This window comes from Anolis carolinensis, chromosome 6 (genome assembly GCF_035594765.1).
Source record: "Anolis carolinensis isolate JA03-04 chromosome 6, rAnoCar3.1.pri, whole genome shotgun sequence".
NCBI lineage: Eukaryota > Metazoa > Chordata > Lepidosauria > Squamata > Dactyloidae > Anolis > Anolis carolinensis.
The window spans coordinates 91,087,934-91,113,299 of record NC_085846.1 but is presented as its reverse complement, the minus strand read 5'-3'; the positions used below and the strand labels follow the sequence as shown (position 1 = coordinate 91,113,299).

Genomic DNA, 25,366 nt, shown 5'->3' with positions numbered 1-25,366 from the left:
CCTTTTTATTCTATACTAGTTAGACTGGTGGTTGAACCTGTCTTCTGCGCTTGTCATAAAATATAATGTGTGGAAAATATATGATGTATGGTTTGAAAGGAATTGTATGAAAGGTGCATGACTTGGACCTATAGAGGCTAGAGATGCCTCTATAGAACTACTAAATTCATTATTATTATTATTATTATTATTATTATTATTATTATTATTATTATTATTATTATTATTATTTTATTATGACACAGAAAACAAGATAGATATGCTGGATTACGTATCACAAAATCACAAGTCGAACACTTCCCAAGCGTTTAGGACTGTGTGATCTATTTTCGGACGATGCGTGCAGATCCCAGTAGGGTGGCCTTTTGCAGTTGGCAGATCGTAATTTTGTCAATGTCTATTGTTTCCAAATGCCGGCTGAGATCTTTTGGCACGGCACCCAGTGTGCCCATCACCACCGGGACCACCTGCACTGGTTTCTGCCAGAGTCTTTGAAGTTCAATCTTGAGGTCCTGATAGCGGCTGAGTTCTTCCTGTTGTTTTTCGTCAGTGCAACTGTCGCCTGGGATGGCAACATCAATGATCCAAATAATAATAATAATAATAATTATTATTATTATTATTATTATTAGTATTAGTATTATTATTATTATTGTGTGACACAGCAAACAAGATAGATGATGATTATTATGATAATGATATAGTATGATACAGCAAACAAGATAGAGATGCTGGATTACGTATCACAAAATCACAAGTTGAACACTTCCCAAGCGTTTAGGACTGTGTGATGTATTTTCGGACGATGTACACAGATCCCAGTAGGGTGGCCTTTTGCAGTTGGCAGATCGTAATCCTGTCAATGTCTATTGTTTCCAAATGCCAACTGAGATCTTTTGACAAGGCACCCAATTTGCCGATCACCACTGGGACCACCTGTACTGGTTTATGCCAGAGTCTTTAAAGTTCAATCTTGAGGTCCTGATAGCGGCTGAGTTTTTCCTGTTGTTTTTCATCAATGCGACGGTCACCTGGGATGGCAACATCAATAATACAAATCTTTTTCTTCTCCACAACTGTGATGTCTGGTGTGTTGTGTTCCAGAACTTTGTCAGTCTGGTTTCGGAAGTCCCACAGTATCTTTGCGTGTTCATTTTCCAATACTTTTGCAGATTTGTGATCCCTGCAGTTCTTTACTGCTGGGAGGTGGTACTTGAGGCATAAGTTCCAATGTATCATTTGGGCCACATAGTTGTGCCTCTATTTGTGCGATTTTCTTACAGCAGCTGAAGATATGATCAATGGTTTCGTCAACTTCCTTGCAGAGTCTGCATTTTGGGTCATCAGCTGATTTTTCGATCTTGGCCTTAATTGCATTTGTTCTGATGGCTTGCTCCTGGGCTGCAAGGATCAGGCCTTCTGTCTCCTTCTTCAGGGTCCCATTCATGAGCCAGAGCCAGGTCTTCTCCTTGTCAGCTTTTCCTTCAATTTTGTCAAGGAACTTTCCATGCAATGTTTTATTGTGCCAGCTGTCAGCTCTAGTTTGTACTGATTCCTTGTCTATTGTGCTTTGAGGAGTTTCTTCTTCTTCTTCTTCTTCTTCTTCTTCTTCTTATTATTATTATTATTATTATTATTATTATTATTATTATTATTGTTATTATTATTTCATACATTTGTATCCCGTCCTTCTCACCCCCAAGGGGAGACTCAGGATGGCTTCACAACCGGCAGTCATTAGATGCCAAAAACAAACAAGTATAAAAACAATACAATTGAAAACAGATAATTAAAACATCAATTATAAAAACAGCATTTAAAAATTGCACAAGTCTTGAACTGTAATCAAAAGTTGCTGATGAGAACTGTGGCAATGATTAACTGTTGACATTGCTGACTTAATTAACTCTTGGTGGAAAACAACATGTTTACATAGTCAAAGATAATGCTCTTTTAAGTTAAGGAAGCCAATATCTGTTAAGAAGAAAAGTCAACATCTGCAAGGAACTGATGGGAGTCAAGATGTTTCAAGCTGGAAAACAACTTGTCACTCATTTACAGATTTTTCAACTTTTTGGAAGAACATCAGCAAGAAATATTGCTATATATGAGACACTTTATATTCCAAAATTGTGGTAGAAAGCTGGTCTGGTAACCCGCCATGCTCTGCTTCATGGGAAGGACAGGGGTGGTGTATTTGTAGGGTGACAGATCTGCATGGAAAGCAGAAGTCTGGTCGTCTGCCTCCTCAGGTGGAAGGGAAGGAGTGTGTTTTGGATACGTATTGTGTGTATTTGGGAGAGTGGCAGATCTGCAATGGAACTCAGAGTCTGGTCGCTTACTTCGTTTTGGAAATTTTGGAAATATTAGAAAATTGGCAGATTTGAAGGGAAGCAATCTGTCTTAAGTGCTGGTGTTCTTCTCCAGGAGACAGAGGCAGAATGGTAATATATGAATGAAAGAGTGAATGTGTATATGTGCGTGAATGTTGAGTAAAAATGTAATTCCCCTTTGCTTGTTTGTTAACGAATGTAGCTTAGATCTGTATGTCTACCTTCTTTCTCTGTGTAAAAGGTTCTCTGAGATACCCTCTCACATCGGAATTGCAATAAAAAGAACCTTTGTTTAAAAAGTATTCATGACATGCTGACAACAGGAACATGCCATTCATCAGAACTGAGGATTGCAAGCTATTTTGGGAGGCCACACCAGCCAGTAGAGTAGTAGCGGGTGCAGGAATGGCCAGAAAAGACACAACATCTGCCCTCCTATCCAAAGCCTAGAAAAATTATTTTTATAAACTAAAGCTCCCTAAATGAAAGGTGTACCTTATGCAAATATGGTTGATGCTTAACGTATATCTAACTTAAGGACAACCATCAGGCCTGAATCTTTGGGACATCAGAGGTGGTCACCTCAACATCTTAGATTCTGGTCTGACAATCCTACTGGAGATAATTTCCCAATCATCTATTATCTCCAACAAGATTGTCAGACCAGAATCTGACCACCTCCGATGCCCCAAAGATTCAGCCCTAGTTGTGATTTTTAGCATTAAAATGAGTTCTAGGTTACTATTGTTCAAAATCTACCTGATAATTGGGTACATGCTCATTATTTGACTCCTTCATTCTTGTTTCCTATTGTACCTATTCTTGGTACATTTATACACTTCCCATCAATCCAAGATGAAAAGAGCCATCAAAGGGGGCCTCTAAAGAAAATTCAGGATTAAAAAAATGAACCTTTATTTCTTTTTCCCTGTGACCTAATGGTTCTGACTCAATGTTAGGGCTGGACCTCATCCTCTACAAGTTAGCTGGCATTGCCCCTCCTGACGTGCGACGGGAAGTTGCTGCTAATGGTGAGAGAAAAAAGGTCGAACATTGTGAAAGCCACCCACTGCATGACTATCAGCCTCCTCCCACCAGACTCAAATCAAGGAAGGGCTTCATGAGAACCACCACTCCTCTTGATGTTCCTCCAGCAGCAGCAAGGGTGTCTCTCTGGGCAGCTAAACCTGGCAATTCTAACTGGATGGCCCCCCAAGAGGGTCTTCCTCCAGGGGCAAACCAAGAATGGGCAACTTGGAAGTCCCTGAACAGACTCAGAAGCGGAGTGGGCAGATCAAAAGACAACTTGGCAAGGTGGCACTACCTGGAGGAATCCTCCACCTTGTGTGACTGTGGAGCTGAACAAACAACTCAGCATATGTATGCTTGCCCACAATGCCCTGCCTCATGTACGGAGGAGGAGTTGTTTAAAGCTACAGACAATGCGGTTGCTGTCGCCCGCTTTTGGTCCAAAACTATTTAGTTGCTTGTGATTTCTTTTTTTTCCTTTTTTTAAAAAAAATTATTTTTATTTCCATTATTTGAAATGTACAATGCTTTTGACACGAAATAAATAAATAAATCCTCACATGTATTGGCAAAAGAGATTCTTTATCATGAAAATCAAGGAGGCAGTGTAGACCTATTTCCAGGTATGAAGTTGGGAGCCCTACTTCTCGCAGTGGGTCATGGTAGACTTTTCTGGCTATGACGGCAACATGCGAAGCAACACTGGACAATGGCATACTGGTTTTACCCAGTACATACTGTACATACTGTAGACATGAATACATAAAGTCCATTATGTTAAAAACAGGACATCCACTGTCATGTCTTTAAAAGCCTTCTGATACATTTGGGACAAAAATACCCTTTCTTTAAAATCCATAAAAAGCTGCAAAACAAAATCCTAAAACAACAATTACTCCATGATATAAAACAGAATGTGGGGGAAATGGGCTCCGAACAGGTGCTTTTCAATCCCTAGTTATGAATGCAGCCCCCACTGACAACATCTGTGAAAAGCTTTTCACTTTCCTGTGAACTGCCAAGGCCATTTTTACTAGATAATGGTGCTAACTGCCATTGGGTGATATTTCAGATGTTCTTGCTTTCCTTTATTATGGCCTTAAAGAAAAAGCTATACGTCCATCCCTAAAAGCTCTAAAAATGTTTTGTTGCATAATCCTGGAACCTAGTAATTTCTACTAATATGAGCTTTGCTTTTTTTCTCAGTGAACAAAATATCGTATTTTTCTCTCTTTTTATTGCTGGTTCTTTTAAGAATTCAAGGCAATGCACATGAAAACAATATACATCCAATAAAGTGCTATTTTTGGAGCTCTCTCTAGAAAGGGAATAATACCTTCATTATTTAAACTACTTTCCAACGTTAATAATAATGTAAATTAATAATGGAGATGGAGTAACATCTGAAAAGTACCTCCAGTTGCAAGGGCACTGTTTTGCATAATAATTATGATTTTGCCCAGAGCATTAACTGAGTTTTGGCTTTATTTGTTTTGTTTTTGTAATGACACATAGCATTTGTATAATTATTATATTTTCCTTTAATAAAAAGTGATGCTAACTCATAGGCATGGGAGTTTAGCAAGATTATTTTAGAAAAGGAACAAATGAAAGTTGTTTAAATCATGTATTTTTCTCATTTTAATCTGACAAAAGCAAGGGATCAACAGAGCAGTCACTGCCATCTTCTGGTAAATAGTAGCATAGGCTTCGACAATTCACACATGAAAACTGGGGCATATGCAGTGAAGCAACATCATAGTGCATTGAAGATGGCAGAAGTTATTAATAAAGAAGAATGTATTGGTTAGAAGAGGCTGCAACAGTTTGTTTTTGCCTGAGCCCACTGAGAAAGCGAAGAATCTCTTCCTATTGCAGAATCGAGTGCAAACTACTTCTCCTCTTTAAACTCAGTCAGAAGCAACTGAAGTAAAAACAAAAGGGAAGTGAGAGGAGAGAAAAACTGGGGGTGCATCTGCAGAGTAAAATTAATGCAGTTTGACACCATTTTAACTGCTGTGGAATCACTAGCAGTCATTGGCAGAGAAGACTAAAGATTTTGAAAAACTATAGTCCCAATTACATCTCATTGTGCCATGGCAGTTAAAGTGGTGTCAAACTGCATTAATTATACTGTGTACGAGAGATGAATGAAAAGTAATGTCTCCACCTTCGTAATTCCTCAACAGATGGCAGTACTGGTATGCGGCAGGTACTGGCTTGTTCAGTAGACTCCTCTACAGTTCCATTTGGTGGGAAGCCTTAGCATTGAACAGTTGTGTTGTTAAAGTGCAAAGTATGGAACCTTGTGCAGACAGTCGGTCAATGCAATTTAAGCAACATGCAGTCATTGAATTCTTGGCAGCAGCAGGTGTCACCACAAAGGAGATTCATCAGAGAATGCAAGCTGTTTATGGTGATTGTGTTGATGTTAGTGCTGTGTGTCATTGGACAAGTAAATTTAAAGATGTTGAAGTGGGAACATCTGACTTGCGTGACAAACGTCCTGTGACAGCAACCACCGAGTTTCACAAGCAAAAGGTTGACAGATTGATTCAGGACGATCGTCGTATCACTCAGAGATAAATTTCAAGCATAATCGGCATTTCACAAGAACGTGTGGGTCACATTATTGCTTTGCTTGGCTATCGGAAGATCTGTGCACGATGGGTACTGTGAGACGCTGGCTGTAGAAACAGAGTGTTGACTTATTCCATGATGGCTTCAGAAAACTTGTTCATCATTGGCAGAAATGTATCCAATTGTCTGGTGATTATGTGGAAAAGTGAATAGTGGTAGTTAAAGAGCACATTCTAAGGATTATTCCTGCATTTGGTTTATTAAAATATTCCCATCCAAACAGAAATAATGAAGGTGGAGGCATTACTTTTCATTCAACCCTCGTAAATGGGTCTTTTTCTCCTATCCGCTTGTTTTATTTGGTTTCAATATACTTCTATTAGCATTCAACTCATTTTCTTTTTGTTTTAATTTTTCAGTTGGTTGCTGGATGTTCTTTTTTATCATCATCCAAAGAGGAGAAAAAATGTGTAAAATAAGCAGAATGAAGAAATTTAGTCAATATACCGGCTGCAAACTTCTAGTACATATGATACCAAGAAACAGATCTTGACAAAGTATTGCTGTGGAAGTTCTAGGGCGCCACATAGTGGCTGCAAAGCAAAGTCTTCTTGCAGAATCTGATTTTTTAATTTGACTTAAGCATTTAGTATACTTCATAATATGTGCATCTAAAGAAGTGGGCTATACTCCGTGGACTTTTTATTCTTGCAGATCAACACTTACTTTCATTTGTAAACACCTTCAGGAGCAGATTTTTTTTTATCTGAATGTGAAATGTAACCATTTGGATTAAAGGTATCCTTAGACTTTCCCCCAAATTAAAACAGAAAAGGAATGAGAAAAGGAGAAGAAAAGGAATGACTTTTTAAGAAATAATTGAAAAAAATGATGATGGAATGATAGAAAGTGCTATACATAGCAGAGATAGGAACAGAACTGAATAAAGCCAGCAGAGAAAAATATAGATAATTTTGACCAAATTTGGGTTTTCTTTATTTCACTTATAAATAAGGATAACTCTATTTGACATCTGCCAGAACATCACTTAAAATCCCATAAAACATCTTAGCTGACCCTAGGACCAAAATGACAAAAATTAATGTAATATACATAACGCCAGAACTTGTTATTTGTATCCTATAATAATCTGGTCGTGGCACTTCATTCTATTTTTTTTCTCTTAAATTGACACAAAGTGAAGCACTATTCTAAATATGAAATATATCTGATTTTTGTAATTTTTTATTTTCTGTCCTTTTTGTTTTTATTTTGTTTTTGTTAAGTGTATAACAACATAAAATAAAAGTGAAAACAGGAAAGGAAGGATTTTGTTAAAGGAGAAGAGAATTGAGGAAACAATGAATTGAAGGGAATGATTAAAAGACAAGGTATTCAAAGCAGAGGCAGGAACAACAATGAACAATAATTATTCATGGTTCATTTCTTGTACTTTTGAGTGAATAGTAGAACTCCTTGTGGAGAGAAAAGGTGGGGTATAAATAAACATAATAATGTATTGCTGCGAGTTTTCCAGGCTGTATGGTCATGTTCCAGAAGCATTCTCTCCTGACAGTCGCCCACATGTATGGCAGGCATCCTCAGTGGCCGTGAGATCTATTGAAAACTAGGCAAGTGAGGTTTATATATCTGTGAAAGGTCCAGGGTGGAAGAAAGAACTCTTGTCTGTTGGAGGCTAGTGTGAATTTTGCAATTAATCACCTTGATTAGCATTGAAAGCCTTGCAGCTTCAAAGCCTGACTGATTCCTGCCTAGAGGAATCCTTTGTTGAGAGGTGTTAGCTGGCTCTGATTGTTTCATGTCTGGAATTCTCGTTTTCAAAGTGTTGTTTTTTAACGTCAAGAAAGAAGACGTCTGGAACATGGCCATATAGCCCGGAAAGCTCAAAGCAACCCAATGATTCCGGCCATAAAAGCATTCAACAGAATACATAATAACAACCCTCAGATCTGATATTTCCCATCCACTGCTGGAAAATATGAAACACGTCATCTTAAAATGCAGATTCATCATAATATTAATTTGTTTCTCACATTTGTTGAAATAACAATGACGTATTCCTGCACGATGGGGAACTAGAATGGATGCTTCTTATAGTCTTTTCCAACTCTATGATTCTAAAAAGCACAGACCCATTTTATGTAAAAATAATTCAAGTAGGTGTTTTTATTTTATTTTAAAGCTGTATTTTCTCACTGTCCCACACAAGTTGACAGAAGCTTCCTATGAAGACGTACCTGCCTAAATCTTATACCTGCCCTTCCCTTAAAAGTGCCTATTCCTTTGCAGCGGACTTGTAATGCTGCAGGGTGCGGGCAGAAGGGTCAGTGGCTTTGATCCATTTCGGCATCCAGTAGTGGGTGAGCCAATCGGATCGGCCCGGATAGTGCTTCTCAAAGATCTGACGATAGTAATAGCCTTCTTTTGTCTTTGGGGGGTTGAAAGGAAATTTCTCTGCTGCCTTCTCCAACAAAAAGTCATCAACCTACAGATGAAAAAGTGGACAAAACTGTAAGATAGGCAGGCCATAGTACTCATTGCAGTCATTCCTCCATAGAGCATGACCATAGTCATGCTGAAAAACCTAGAAATTCCTAGAGAGACATTCTCTGAATTTAAAAAACAGCAATTTATGTGTGCTTTTTTCACTTTCAAAAACACTGGTTCTAAAACAATAAAGCACAATGTGCTCATATGTCATTTGAGGCATTTTACATTTCAAGGAATTTTTAAGATAACCCCGATCAACACATATTTGGTTCCTCAAATATTAGACTTGTTTCTGGGTCTATCTGACCTGCTAGTTCCAAAAAAATGGAACCAGTTTCCCCCCATTAGCTCCAGTTTTTTAAACACAGAACACATCCAAAGTGTACTTGTTAAGCCTTCAGTCTTGTGAGACCCAAATACAAATCCTTACCAGGATTTAATGAGCCAACTTGGACCATTTATCTTCTCAGCTTAACCTACTTTACAGAGTTGTCATGAGGATAGCTTGTCAGATGGAAAAAATATATACATCTTCCTGACCTCATAATAAATAGGCTAAATCCAACCATATTAGAGCCAATGAAATGAAGGCTATTAGTAAGAACTTATGTAATTGGATTTATCTTGTGTGTCTACATGTGTGCTGGCCATAAAGGGGGAAAATGAATTCTGTGGATTTTTCACTTGTCATGCTGAGAAAGAAAACAAAATGTTAACAAACAGTAGAGCACCTGAGCATCAACGTAGTCTTGCAATATTGAGAACCACGATTTCTTGATAGAAGTTAAGCCATCACTGAAGGCTTCTTTTGGTCTCCACAGTATTTCTTTGGGCAATAAGTTAGTATCTTCAAAGGCCTCTCTTAAGAGATGCTTTTCAATTCCATTCTGTTAAAAAGATAATTACAAGCCATCAGCTACCGGAGTCTATCTGTTTCAAATGCATCTGATTAAAGAAAAAATGCAGTATTTTCTAAAGCATCTCAACTAGACATCTAGAGTGGGTCAAGAATGAATCTTACCCAAACTCTAAGTCACCAATATCATGTTCCTGATTAGGTAACTAGGCTTCAATTCAAAACGTAATTCCGCAATAATATTTGGTGAAGTCAGTGACAATCCATCATGAATGAACAAATCTAGTAATGATCAGAACCAAAGGAAGACATCCAAATTATGCTTCTAGGAAAGAAGTCACAAGTGCTACAAATAAGTGGTATGTATCTTACTTTTGGTATTCTGAGTTCTGCTGGCAAGCCCAGATAATAAGCGGTAAACTGGTGATCTAAAAATGGAACTCGCAGTTCAAGACTGAAAAGAGAAACAAAGTTTGGAGAAATTAATATTCCGTGTAACTTTGTATGTATGTACGCAAACACCTAGAAAACATACTAATTTTTACAGTCTAGTTACAGCCATGGCTGTAACTACACTGTAATATTCTGACTTGTGCAAAGTTTATCTGCATAGTTGATGCAACTCTAAGCAGTGGGCATATCAGACAGATTAAAGTAGAAAGTTTGACTCTCCAGATGTTGTTGGACTGCAAATCCCATCAACCTCAGCCAACATAGCCAATGAGCACGGAAACTTTTTAATGTTTATATATTTGTAGATTTTAAATTGTACTGAGATGCTTTTAACGTAAGCCACTTTCAGTCTCCTTGTGGAGAGAAAAACTGAGGTATAAATAAAAACAATAACAACAACAACTAGATACAAGCATTTGGAAGGTCAGAAGTCCTCCATCCCTATTAAAGAAATTATCCACAAAGATCCTCCCCTCAGTTGTAGTACAGAGCTCTTAAATGGATGCTGAAGAATTTGTTTTAATTTAACTTAAAAAAATATTATACTAAATGAAAACAGCCACTTTGTTGTTGTTGTTATGTAGCTTTATGTTGTCTCTGGCAATGTTGTCTACTCATAAATGGTTTGCCATTACTTTCCACTGAAAACAGTCCACAGGTCCTAGTGGTTTCTTTTCCAAATGTTAATTGGAAAGTTTGTAGCTGCATTATATTGCAATGTAGATGGGGCCTAAGTCTGGCGACACTTAGCTTCCAGGATCAGACAAGATCTTGCACCTTCAAGTATTTAGGCAGAGAATCAGTTCACTTCCTGGTTTTAAAGGGCTTTTCTTAAGCCCAAAATATAATGAAATTTCAAAATGCATAGAGAATGCAAAAGAGTGTTTTTAAAAACATCAACTCCCCTTCAAAATGGGGGACAGGTTTATCAATAATTGCAGATTTGGACTCATTCCTGAAGAAAAGAAGAAACTACTGATTTCGTATATAACTTCAGCAATAATAGTGTTCCATGTTGAGTTCTACCCGTGGGCAGCGGTTGTCCTGTCGGCTCGGAGAACATCAAACAGATAGAGTTCCCTGAGAAGTCTCTCGCTCTCCTCTGCCGCTTCTTCCGCAGTGGGCGCCTGCAAGAAAGGCAACACACAGGCAGCAATTACTTTCCTGCATAAGCAGTTGGGCAGCTAATATTCAGAACTCTGTAGCAGAGAAACAAACAACACATGTATCGGCAAAGAGGAAGACAGGGAGAAGAATCATATTGGGGTTCTTTATTTCCTTTCTGCAGCAACATGGCAAGGATTATCATTATTTTGGAAATGTACCTTATGAAAATAGATATAGCCTTGCGTCAGCTCGTCTGAACCTTCTCCTGAGAAAATGACTGCACTGTCTGTTTTTTTCCTGATGTACTGAGAGATCAGATACATGCCTAGAGTGGAGACACAAGTTCCAAAGTTTAGATAGACACTGAGTGGTATAAAAAGGGGCAGGAAGAGAAACTGAAATTCATAGTTTTATGCTCAGTCACCTTGCAAGGAATATATTCAATATGTTATACAGTATGATCCCTCTCATCTGCAGATTCAGTATCAACCATTTCACTTACACCGCAAAATGTTGCCCTCTCTTGGTCCTTTAATGCTATTCTATGGTATGCTTCCAGCCGAAAAATATTCAAAACATGAGGTTTACTATTATCCATGTTTTCAAGCATCCATGGGGATATTCCCTGTGTATACGAAGGTCATACTTTGTGCCAATGTACCATATAGAAGTATATTTTCTTAAATTCCAACATACTCCAATGGTTCTTAACCTTTGGTTCCTCAAATGTCAGGGTCCAACCTCCAGGAACCCCAGGAAATGTGATCAAAGGTCACTATTTCTGACAGCTGATCTCCACAGTCATGTTAAAATATTAAACGGTTGCCATATAATGAGGAGAAAGGATTTCCTTAACCAAGGAACCTAGAATTGTTTTCAAGGTGAGAAACTCAAAACTGGCACACAGGCTATTCTAAATTTTGCATACTTGCATGCATGTGAATATGAAATAGTAAAAACAGAATGTAGTGAGAAATAATAATCCTGGTTGAGCATTATCTGCGATTTTAAATTCAAAAACACTCCAAAATTGCCTATATGGGTGATTGTCAGAGTGACACCTTTACTTTCTGATAGTTCAATGTACACAAAACATTATTTCATGTACAAAATTATGTAAAATGTTGTATAAAATTACCTTCAGGCTATGTGTATAAGTTGTCTATGAAGCATAAATGCATTTCATGTTTAGACTTGGATCCCATCTCCAAGATATCTCATTAGGTATGTCTATGCAAATACAGGTGTTCTAAAAATCCCCCAAAATCAAAATCCAAAGCACTTCACGTCCCAAGCATTTCAGATAAAGGGGTATTTATTCATTCTGTAACAGCATCAGTGAAACTATGATAAAGACAATTGATCAAAGCATAAAATTACTATATAAAAGAAAGTTCAACTAAGTGAATTCCAATACGGCTATAAACTTGGACATTTCTGATTAGCAGCTCCTTGTACTTAACTACATAGGAGTCTTGGTGACCTGGGTTCTTAGTGCTTGCTCCTTTCAGAGGGACTCAGTCTAGCCTTGAAAAAGCTAAGACTTCTGACATTCATGCCATTAACTTTTCTAGAAGAGAAAGAGTGTATCAATTTCCAGCATGCTTCCTCCACTGACAATTACAGCCCTCCACAAAGTTCAAACGGAATGAATAGAAAGGAAAGGCAATTTCTGTGACACAAGCCCAGGAATCTAGGATAATGTGATTTGGATATTGTAATCCAAGAAAGAATATTTTGTGGCCAGCTACTTTGCCGAAACTAGCAAATTTTAACAAACACAATACGAACAAATGCTGGAAATGTAACAAAGAAGTAGGAACCTTCTTACATCAATGGTGGAAATGTAAGAAAATCAAAGAATACTGGAAAAATGTCCACAAGGCATCACAATCAATACTAGGACTCAAGTTTCCTCTATTACCAGAGACTTATCTATTAGGAATATCAAATGCAAAAACAAATAAGAATCAAGACAAATTACTATTTTTTATTGGAACCGCAGCAAGATTAGTTGTAGCTAGAATATGGAATCAAAAGGAGGTACCAACCATCAACGACTGGATTTTAAAATTGTTTGATATAATACAAATGGATACGTTAACTCAAAGACTAAGAGAAGTCAAAGAAAAAACAGACTGGCTGGGCTTCAGAGACTTCATTCAGAAAGGATATAATTTAACAATAGACTTATTGGATATGTGATATACACCACTACAAGACTGTTAACACCAGGGATGAAAACAGACTACAAGATTTTGAAACCCTCAAGAGGTCAATGGGAAGTCATCCATTTTATTTTATTTTATTTTATTTTGGTTTTTTTAAAAGTTTATTTTTTATTTATCTGTCCTCTCCTGGTTTTATCTTCTTTTGCTTTTTGGTCTCTGGTCTCTACTTTCACCCCACTGTCTACACACAATTGTTTTCCTCGCTTTCACTGTAATTATAGATAAAAGCACAATAAAAACTATTTTTTTTAAAAAAGAATATTTTGTGGCAACACTGCTGAATTGGCAGTCGGAGGAAAGGAGAAAGGTCAAAAGGATTAAGTGAACAGTTGTTTATTTGGAGTGAAGGTATGCACCCGGATGTAAAAATTAAAGTAGCAGTAGTCTTACCCACTGACGCTCGTACAGTAGTGATATCATATGTTTCCAAGGAAAATATAACATCTTCAAGGACTTGAATCCCTTCTTCAGAATTAAAAATGACCTCATGATGTTGGCTTCCAATGTGAGCTGCTACCTGTTGATGGCAACCAAGTTTGGTATAAAGTAATTAAACTGAATTAATGTCAAAACTAAAGGTTGATCTATAAGGAACAAGGGGCTTAATGTGTATGCATGTTTTTATCTACTAAAAAAGACGATGCTTTTAAATTTCATCTAGGGACCGTCACCACATTATTTAATAGCAAATTTGAAAGCACTGCTTTTAAATCTCATCTAGGGACCATCATCACATTATATAGCAGCAAATTTTATAGACTGGAATTATGTGTTGCCTGAAGAAACCTTCTCTGTCCTGTCATGAATTAAATGGCATTTAATTTGTTAGAACTGTTCCATTCCAAGTTATTGTGTATACTCAAAAATAAGTCCAGAAATTTTAAGAAAAAGAGCCTCAATAAACTTGGGTTGACTTATCCAAAGGTCAATGTAATTACCGTACTCCAACTCTAATGAAACACGGAACCATCTTTGTCTCTGAATAGAGTGGCAAAAGGTTAGAGCTGAGTCCATTCTGGGAAAATCTAAATGAAGCACTGATCCACTCTACATCCTCCGCCATAGCACCACTATTGACCTTTTAAAATGCCTAGATGAGAAGATGGCAACTGGCCCCTGAAGCAGCACTGGTGCTTTCCCTTCTCCATAGAATGACCATATCAAAATCCATAATTTTGCGTCCAAAACCTGCCCTCAACTTATACATATACATAAAGCCAACATGAAAATTAAAGAAGTGCTTGTGAGATTTCAGTCTATGGCCAGATACTTCCAGACTATCTTGATAGCCTTGAGGACTAGGACTCTGCCTAAATACACACACAAAACCTAAGGCTCATTATGAGTAGTATTACCTACGCATTACTCTCTACAGTTACAATAACTATGCAGCTTGCTGAAGCCAGGATCCTAATATTTTAATACCACACAGGCATTCGAAAGTACAGTTAAGCTAGATCGCATATGCAACTTGGCAGTGCAACAATAGTCATTATCCAATGAATTCACTCATTGCCAAATGATGAAATAATTTTCCATTCACCAAGTGAAAAGTTTTAAGGAAGGCATTGTGTGTGACTGGATAACAACTGGCTGTACTAAGGACCACCAATAAACTTTTTGGAACAATTTTTACACTACAATAGAGCCAAAACATAACTGTACCTTTCTTGAAGCCAGCAGGTCAGGGGCATCTTCCATTCCAATAGCAAAGGTCTGCAAGGGGTAGGAAATATTTTGTTCTTTCATCAATTTGATCAGCATTGCAGCAACCAAGCTAGAATCCAAGCCACCTGTGAAAAGTGAGAAAACTGCAAATTAGAAATGCTATTCCTGTGAGAGCATCTCTCCAGGAATCTTTAGTTCCTCAAGGGCAACTCTATGGTCAAGAGGACCTGGAGATCCCTAGAGAGAGCATATTAATCACATCTATGAATAATCAAATAGGTACTGGTATATCTATGCTCACCGGTGCTATTTATAACTATGTCTCTCTTTTTTAAAATCAGGGATCTTACATACCAAATATTTGATGCAAGAAGGAACCATAATTACTGGTTGAGAAATGATTCTGCTGCTTTCAAATTTAATGTCAATACTATGGCCTATCACAGCATTAGCCAGATGTTATTCTTGAAGGAAAGAGAAGACCGAGATACACAGAGCAAATGCTCAGTTAATAAGCTGATAGAGGACCCTGCACAGGGATAGATCTGTTGCAGGTTACAATACAAGGAGGATCTACTTCCGCTTGATAATTTCACACAAAGGAGCTTCTCTTCCAAGAATAGTACAAAGCTGCTATGAATCACAAATGAACAAATCTCCTCTTGTGTCCAATCTCCACCGGCTGCAGTCCAGCCCTACCTGACAAATGGAAAGGTGTCCTCTTTACTCAGGCTGCTCATGACAGCAAGCTCTAGAATGATGCAAGGACAGGGAGAGCAACAATTCCTTCATAGCTATAAGTATCAGGTGAATTCTTCCCTGGTGTCGCTCATGTTGCAAAATAAAACACTCCTCCATTTTCTCCTGATATTTTTCAAACTCTATCATTCCTACCCAGTACAGAAAGGGATGATGAAAACAGTAGCCAAACAATATTTGGAAGTTACACAGATATTCGATCTCTGACATAGATGAAGTATCAGAACCAGATGTACTGCAGTGGCACATATTCTGTTAGGAATAATGTTGATTTGTTACCAATCTACTCTTTTTTTACCTGATAAGAGACAGCCAATTCTTCGGTGAGCCATTAAACGCTTTCGAACAGCATTTTCAAACAAAATCCGGATGTTGCTCTTCACTGTTTCGACATCAAAACCTTTCAGGAGGAAAAAGGGGGTTTCATTAAAATAGACTAAATAAGAACATAGCTGTCTTGAGAAACATAACCCATGCTCTATTAACAATCTACTGAATATCAGTACTACTGGTTCTTGAATGGGGGGGCATCCTCTGGTTCTAAGACCTCAAGTGGCCCTAATTTCAGAAGCCCTTTGCATGCAGTTTATAAAGGAAAAGTATCTGTCCTTCTATCAACTAACGCATTGGCTGGGAAAGGGGGAGAGAAAGACAGAATGGTTCAAAAACAAAAGGTTGGCACCCACTTTGAAATCAGATGGACTCACCCAATGATAAGATACCCAATTCAGGCAGTTCATACTGAATTAGTGGTTAAAATTAAGTGATCCAGAGACTGGTGAAGGGAAAAGGGGGACCAGGAACAGCAAAGGGAAGGCAAAAAAGAGTCCGAAAGAAATGAGGAGGATAAGAAGCAAGAATATCAGAGGAGACTGAAGGGTTGGATCCTCTAGAGCAGTGGTTCTCAACATATGGGTCCCCAGATGTTTTGGCCTTCAACTCACAGCTGGTAAACTGTCTGGGATTTCTGGGAGTTGTAGGCCAAAAACCTGGGGACCCACAGGTTGAGAACCACTGCTTTAGAGCAGCAGGGAAGAGTTGGGGAGTTGAATGCCCCATACGCCCTACTGTCCTGTGAAGCTGCCACCCAAATGGCTGGAGGAAACACCAGCCAGATTCAGAGCTTTCAGAGCAATATTTACCAGCTCCTGGTATGCAAGAAGAGAGGTGGCAAACATCCCTAGATAAATGGACATTAGCAGAATATACTAAAACATGCAAACCTGGGGGAGGAAGAGAGAGAGAGAGAACTAGTTCTTTATTTTGAATGTCCCTACTAAGTATGAGTTTACCTACTTACCTCCTGAAACAGAACGAAATCTGACAATGAAGTCATATACACTTTGATGTAGATGGAATATACCTGTCTAACAGGATAAGAAACTGGTATTACATTCACTATTACCTGAGGGCAGATTTTGTACTGTACTGTAAGCAGCGTGCAGAGGTTCATCTTTAGGGCTGTGAAATTTCACCACTTCCACCGATGCAACTTTGCCACTTGGCTTTAAATCCAAGACTTCATAATGTCCTGGAGGGAAAGGGTCCACTTTGGGAGCAAAGGACATGTTGTGTTTCAAATCAATAAGTCCTATATAAATAAGAATACATAAATGGTACAGAGGAGGTTGTTAGTTTCTGCCTAATAGCATGTCTGCTGCTATAATGATTGAAATTGCTTTCTTCTAGATAAATGTCAACATTGCCCTGAAAACATGAGTCTTGAAATTAGCTTCAGGAAATAACAGCATTGTAACTGTCATCTATACAATGGGCTTAGGATGATTTTTAGAAGGAGCTCTCCTTCAAGTGGTGAAAAACATCTGACTGTTATAGCACATGACTGTCCTCACCTATGCATTATGCATGGCTTGTTTTGTGAGTTGTTACTGGAAGGTAATAAGCAGAGTGTTATTTGCAAGTCATAATGCTAAAATGCAAGGTTCCAAGGAAATTCTACTGTGGGTTGGCACACACTGTCTTCTTACTTTTCTCTTACCTTCCTCTGGTGTGAGCCTATGACAGACATAACCTTGGTGACAAGAATGAGGAAAAGATCTTCAGCTTTACAGGTTAAAGACCTAGCATTCAAAAAGCCCAAAGCTTTAATACAGGAAGATTAGAGAACTTATGGCCCTCTAAAGATTGCTATACTCCAATTCCTTTCAAAATCCGACAGCATAGCCAGTGGTCAGGAATTATGGAAATTACGGAGATATCACATTTGAAAGGCCATGGACTCTTCACCATAATGAATAAGTTAGCTAATAAAGAAACACTGATCAACAAGTTGGTCGCTTCTGGTGTGAGAGAATTGGCTGTCTGCAAGGACGCTGCCCAGGGGACACCCAGATGTTTTACCATCCTATGGGGGGCTTTTCTCATGTCCCCACATGGGAAGCTGGAGCTGTCAGGCAGGAGCTCACCCCACTCCCGGGATTCGAATTGCCGACCTTTTAGTCAGCAGTCCTGCCAGCACAAGGGTTTAACCCATTGCACCACCGGGGGCTCCATTGTAAATCATGACAGATGGCGAATGAGGAGTAAAAATGTTTTCTATAATGGGAACCCATTATTTCAACCATATTAAGCTTGAGCAAACTCTTAACTTCCCTATTTAGAACTCAGTGCAGCTTTACTAAACTTTAACAAGCCCTATAATTTTTTATATATATCACAAAAAGTTTTTTCTAATCTGAAAATTAAAATGTTTATCAGACAAGGTCATGGAAAATCACTACAAAATTCACCTCACATTTTCATTTTGCAGAATGGTTTCGTTTTTCTGCTGAAAGCTGTCAACCCTCATTCAAAGCAAGCTATCAACTGAGACTTTCTACTTCAATCAACACAAACACATTCTCACGAAAATGGTTTTTGTCATCATGAAAGGAAGCAGGGTTCTTCAGAAATAAAAGAATAACAATATCAGGAAGCAATTATGTCATTTTGCAAGATTGTAGTTGTGCAATTTTAAATATTCTGACTCTGTTAAGAGGATTACAAAAACCTTCAGAATTTGGGGTTACCTTTTGCTTCAGAGCAAACACCCAAGAATCCATCATCCGTCAGGACCTTAAACAACGGGCGAACTCCGTATGTATCTCTTCCCAGAAACACTTTCCTGTTTGCAGTGTCAAGCAAAATGAAGGCAAATACGCCATCAAGCATAGAAGCCGTTTGCTCAATTCCCCCTCTGTTGTAAAGATGTAGGATTACTTCTCCATCTACTAACGTCTGGTAATCAAATCCAAAGTGTTTCTGGAGCTACAACATTAAAAAAATATTAACAGGGGAGGAAAATTAGCATTCACAAAAACATTTCAAAAATGCATTACATCCTTAAAAGGGAACAATTATACTTTAATCTGATAATGATACATATTTGTTTTGTCAATAAGGCTCTGGAAGATGTTGTACACACTGTCAAACTCTAAATATGTCTACACAATTTGACTAAATCAGCACTGAATGAAGAAGCCGTTGTTTTGGGATAATTGATCCAAAAGACTAAACTGGGGATAAAGCAGCTTCCACAACATCTTAAATGCTTCACTACAATGCTGGAGCTATAGCTTAAAAATATTTTGAATGCAAGATCTATTCTGAGGGGTTTATCTTTGCCTTCCTCTGAAAAAGTGCAACTTGCCCAAGTTAACCCAATGGGTTTCCACAGTGGACCAAGGATTTCAACCCTGAACTCCAAATTGTGCAAACTATACTACCCCATGGTAGCATAAAGCCATTGAAATTAATAGGATTTGTTAGTCTCCATTACCTGGAACCAATATTAGATTCAATCTCAATCCCCATAAACAAAAATGTCCATCGTAAGGCCTGCTTCCAGTGATGACTCTCGTTATTCCTGCAAAATTCTACATTTTCTTGTGTAGTCTTAGCAATTCTGACTTTTTGTTGTGGTGAGACACTGAACAGCAGAGAAATCCTCAACTCTTCACTGAAGCCAATTTTATTGGATCTTAGCCCCCAGTTTTCTGCTACTTCACTTGGCCTTTCTCCAGTCTAAGTCTCTTGTATGTGTTTTTCTGTCCAGTTTCCTAAAAGCCTTGGTTCTTCTGCAATATCTCACAGTGGCCTAAGATTCTTCATAGAAGGGAGTGGGATATCTCTTTTTTGTAGATAGCTGCACTCCTGTTGAGATAACTTCAGGACCACAAGCCATTAATGGGCGAGACCAAAACCACCACAAACCCATAATGGGTGCAAACACTATTCTCCTTCTCCATTGTCTCTCCCCCTACTTCCCCAGTCCCATCCTCACATCAGAGATCTGACAGCTTACAGACACCTTTGGAAACCAGGGCAAGGGATACAGATTGTCCAACCATGATCTCAAGAAATTACAGGCTGAACATGCAAAGGATTTTACAAAGACAAGAGAGGCACGAGAAAAATGTGCCATAACAAGTCCTAGAGAAGGCATACCTTTTTAGAGGATTTTTACCTGCTTGTAGTTATAGATTTCTCCATTGTAACACAGCCACAAGTAGGGAAATTTCTTCACCCGTAGAGGCTGCATTCCATACAGCTGATCCACAATTGCCAGACGATGGAAGCCAAAACAGCAGTTGGTGAATCCATTGACGTTCTCAAATCGGAAAGCATCCGGCCCCCGGTGTGCTATTTTCATGGCACACAGACACTGAACAGAGAGGCATCCGTCGCTCCCAAAAAGAGCCCAAATGCCACACATGATGATGTTGATTCAAGGCTGTTGGAGAATAAATAATAATAAGAAGAATAGCAACATGATATGGTGACTAAAAGAAAAAAAGCAAATGCAGCAGTAGGCTGTATCAATAGAAGTCTGGTGTCCAGATCATGAAAAGTAGTAGGGCAACTCTACTCTACTTTGATAAGAGCTCACATGGAATATGGTGTCCAATTCTGAACAACATCATTCAAAAAGGACATCAAAAAGTTGGATTGTGTCCAGAGAATGGTGACTAAGAGGATCGAAGATTTATAAATGGATATGTTTAGCTTGAAAAAGAGAATACTGAGAAGGAGTATGACAACCATCTTCGAATATCTGAAAGAATGTCATATAAATTCAGCTCTCTGCATTTGTCAGAGTTAGGGATGCAGGAGACAAGTGGAAATGAAATAAAATGACACTTTTTAACCCGAGAGAACAATTTCTAGGACTTCCAATCAGATTTCATGGTCAGCATTTGGTAGAAGTTGAATACAGAATTGCAGAGATTCCTAAAAAGAACATATCAATAAAATCAAATGCGCAAAAGTTCAATCTGCAAACAAGGAGGGATTATTGTAGAAGGTGGAGTTAGGTTATTTTCTCCAACCCCAGAGACCACATTCACCAGTGGATCCAAACTACACAAAAAGAGATTGCATTTAAAAATTAGGAATAACTTCTGAGCTGTAAGAGCTGTTTAACCATGAGATGGACTGACTTAGAGAATAGTGGACCTTTAAAAAGAGGTTGGGTGAACACCCTTTGGTTGTGTGTTTCTGCCTGCTAGGGGGTTAGATGCAATTTGTGATCCTTTCCAACTTTAAATGTATGCAAGTACTATGATACCTACAACTTCAGCCCAATTACAGGTTCTTAGCCACCTTAGGCTTTGTTCTAAAGAGTTATTGAATAGACAGGAAACCAACAAGAAAGAATTAGCTCTTCCAATCTGGGATTTGAAACGTCCTCACATCAGTATTTATCCATACCTTGTTTGACTACCTGGGCTCAATGACTTAGCGATGACACATCACATGCTATTTGAGTCCAAGTGCCCTATTTAATGGGCTATTGGATTATGACCTGTTAGGATCATAACCTAATGGGTAGCAGAATTTTAGGAGTGTTACTTTAGTTTATTGGATAATGGATGATCACTGGGCACTTAGAAACTTTGTTTCTATTTGATGCTTTCAGCAGACAAAGATTCAAGTAGACTTATTTTAAAATAAAAAGTTTCATAACGTTATGTATTTAAATATACAGATACATTTCTTGTCAGGTTAAGCTTTAAAACGTTTTAGTTTGAATCTTTAACTTATAATCTTTAACAGTTTCTTCAAAACTATATTGCTTTGTACAGCTCTCTTTAATTAGTCTACTTTCAAAGAAACTCAAGCCTCAACATTTTTTGAACTCCTAACACTGGCTTCTGTACTCAGACAGACTCAAGTCTCAACGTCTTATAACTCCTGACACTGGCTTCTGCACTCAATCCTCAACTGACTTCTGTCATCCTTTTAAAACTGAATATTCTAAACAGTCACTGAATCAGTCACATGGTCTGCAGCCCCTCTTACTGCTTTAAGTACATAGAGCAACGATAACTGCAAACCAAAGAAGACACACTTCAGGAAATAAACCAACACACTATAAGCAGCCAAAACATTAGACTGAGGAAGCTTGAGAAGGTTGCTATCTCTAACAACTATTGCACTGTATTGTTATAGTGTTATTATTCCACTTTAACTGACATGGCAACAATATATGAAGTCCTGAGATGTGTGGTTGAGGGAATGGCATTTAAAAGTCTCAGTGTGGGAGGTCTCGGGCATCACTAAATCCACAGGATATTTCCATGGCATTTAGAGTGGAATAAGAGCACTATAACAGCATACACTAGAACAGTGGTTCTCAACCTGTGGACTGTGGCCCAAAAGTGGGCCATGAGAACAAAAATCAGGTCTGCGAACCTTCTTCTTCTTTATTTATTTATTTTATTTGTTTTATTTCTGCTCCTTTCCGCAGAGCTGACCATTACATGGAATAGACCACATCAGCTCTAGATTATTAAATATGGTTTTCTGTGGATGAACAGATGGCAACTATTGGATAGCATTTATTCTGTATCAGAAACTAGAGTTGATGTGGTCTATCCAATGCAATTTTCTGAATCAGCACCTCAAATAACCAAACCAAATCTAAAGTTGACCAAAAACTGATTTGTATCCCTTTTGGTACTAATGTTGGAGAGTGGCCCCTGGTCAAAGTGGGCCTTGGTCAAAAAAAGGTTGGCAACCACTGCACGAGTAAGATCGGGCTACAAGTCAGGTTCAAATATCCATTCCATACCGAGCATATTAGTTCACTCTCCTAAAAAAGAACTGGAAAACTGGATTGCCAGGAATTCAATAGGTGTAGCTTTCCTCCACCTTCCCTGTGATGCGGAGAAACTAAATTACAAGTGTACAATGAATGCAGTTTTGACACCACTTTGAGTGCCCTTGGCTCAATGCTATGGAATCATAGGAGCTTTTGCCTTCTCTGCAAAGGAGTTCTGGTGCCTCACTGAACTCCCAAGATCCCATACCACTGAGCTACAGCAGTTCAAGTGGTGTCAAACCGCATTAATTCCACAGTGCAGACATGCACATGTGGAAGCCCAGAGTTTGAGAATAAACTGTTCTAGGATAAACTCAAAAGCTTGGGAATAGAAAGGATACTGGAAGCTTGCATGGAGATAAAATGCTCTAAGAAGGGCGAAAAAATGTTACAACTACCATTATTATTATTATTATTTAAAATACTATCCCCTTCTTACCTGAGCTCAGCGGATGATCGAGGAGAAGGAGGAGGAACAAAACTGCTTCCGCACTAGAAGGCAGTTGGCAGGACACTTCCACGCCTCCAATTCATCCGTGCATCAACCGAAAGAGAGAAGGGGAAGTCGGCAACACGAGGCCGGATTGCATCAGTCGTGAGCTCCGCCTCCCGCTGGCAAACTGGCAACCGATTGCCTCCCAGGGCTACCGAGCAAGCGCTTCCCAAGAGCGACCAAAAGCCGGCTGCCACTCATGCGACTTGTCCCGCCCCCTTTCCTAATCAGTGCACATGCATCAGGCATTGGCAAACTTGGGCCCTCCAGGTGTTTTGGACTTCAACTCCCACAATTCCTAACAATTCTTCCCAACAAAGGATTCCCCCAGGCAGGAAGCAGCCAGACTTTGATGCTGCAAGGCTATTCAATGTTTGTTTTTTTTCTGTGTCAGGAGCGACTTGAGAAACTGCAAGTCGCTTCTGGTGTGAGAGAATTGGCCGTGTGCAAGGACGTTGCCCAGGGGACGCCCAGATGTTTTGATGTTTTTACTATCCTTGCGGGAGGCTTTTTCATGTCCCTACATGGAGAGCTGGAGCTGACAGAGGGAGCTCATCCACGCTCTCCCTGGCATGGATTAGAACCGATTAGACTAGCCCGGGCTGTGGCGCAGGCTGATAAAGCAGTCAGCTGCAATAGATCACTCTGACCGGGAGGTCATGAGTTCGAGGCTGGCTCGGAGCTGCGTTTGTCTCTGTCTTTGTTCTATGTTGAGGCATTGAATGTTTGCCTTGTATGTGTGATGTGATCCGCCCTGAGTCCCCTTCGGGGTGAGAAGGGCGGAATATAAATGCTGTAAACAAATAAATAATAAATAAACCGTCAACCTTCAGGTCAGCAACCCAGCCTTCTAGTCATCGGTTCTGCCGGCACAAGGGTTTAACCCACTGCGCCACTGAGGGGCTCCATTTAATGCTAATCAAAGTGGTCAATTGCAACATTCACACTTGCCTCAAACAGACAAGAGTTATTTCTCCCACTCTAAACATTCCACAGATATATAAACTCCACTTGACTAGTTTCCAACAGACCTCACAACCTCTGAGGATGCCTGCCATAGATGTGGGTGAAACATCAGGAAAAAATACTTCTGGAACGTGGCCATACAGCCCGGAAAACTCACAGCAACCCTGACTTCTCTGGCATAAAGGGCAAACTACAACTTCCAATATTCCATAGTATTGAGTTGAAGCTGTCAAAATGGGGCCAAACTGCATTAAAGCTACCTACAGTGTACATTGAGGCTGGTTCTGCATTGCCATATAATGCAGACTGAACTGCATTATGTGACAGTGTACACCCAGCCTTAGTCAGAGATCCCTTCTACATGGCCCTATATCCCAGGATTTGATCCCAGATTATCTGCTTATCCCAGATTATATGGCAGCGGAGACTCATATTACCCAGGTCAAAGCATATAATCTGGCATCACATCCTAGGATATAGGGCAGTGTAAATTCAGTCTGAGAAAACTCCACAAATTGTGGTCTCTTTCAGTTTCCAGAGAATAATCTTGAGAGACTCAGCTCTTGAGGACTTGCATTCTTGTACGACATTAAAAGCCACTCAACTTTCTAGGGTTTATTTCCAATGAACTACAGAAAAAAAAACTTTGCTACTTCTAGTGGGATGAAAAGAACAAAGAGGAATGCATGCTTGGAAATGCACACATTGTGTATTTTTAAAACAGGAAGCCTGAGTATTCAAAACAGAGATAGCAAAGTGCAGCCTTCCAGGTCTACTGCTTTGTTCAATCCCTTTTAGTACCCAATGGAAGGTCTACAAGTTTCTCATACTAGGAAGAAAACAGTTGCACTTCACAATTATCTCAGTTTTATCCCACTTCAATTGCCATGGCTCCATCTGATGCTGGGTCTACTCTGCCTTACACAGGCAGTCCCCAAGTTACGAACAAGATAGGTTCTGTAAGTTTGTTCCTAAACTGAATTTGTATGTAAATTGGAACAGGTACATTTTTTTTAAGCATAACTCCATATACAGTGTGTGTATATGGAAACGAGGATTGGGGATAAAGCTTTAGTGGAGACTCCTTTTCCCCAGGATCACTCTTTTAGGAGTGAATTTCCCTTCCTAGGGGTAGACTTCTCTCACTTCCTGTTGCCTCACCACCCCCCATTCTTAACTATGGTAAAAAAAGGTAAAGGTTTTCCCCTGACATTAAGTCTAGTTGTGTCTCACTCTGGGGGTTGGTGTTCATCTCCATTTCTAAGCCAAAGAGCCAGT

General features: G+C 39.1%; 1 protein-coding gene across 1 annotated transcript; it reads right to left on the bottom strand.

Moving 5' to 3' along the window:
- Nucleotides 1-6,911: 6,911 nt before the first annotated feature.
- On the bottom strand, nt 6,912-23,237 carry asns (asparagine synthetase (glutamine-hydrolyzing)). Its single transcript, XM_003221992.4, has 12 exons — nt 23,069-23,237; nt 19,993-20,259; nt 18,557-18,794; nt 16,933-17,118; nt 15,826-15,927; nt 14,766-14,893; nt 13,491-13,617; nt 11,088-11,194; nt 10,789-10,889; nt 9,682-9,763; nt 9,185-9,340; nt 6,912-8,448 (listed from the first exon to the last, which is right to left on the bottom strand). The coding sequence occupies exons 2-12, from the start codon at nt 20,239-20,241 to the stop codon at nt 8,239-8,241; spliced, it is 1,686 nt and encodes a 561-aa protein (XP_003222040.1). The 5' UTR covers nt 20,242-20,259; nt 23,069-23,237; the 3' UTR covers nt 6,912-8,238.
- Between the last annotated feature and the right edge of the window lie 2,129 nt (nt 23,238-25,366).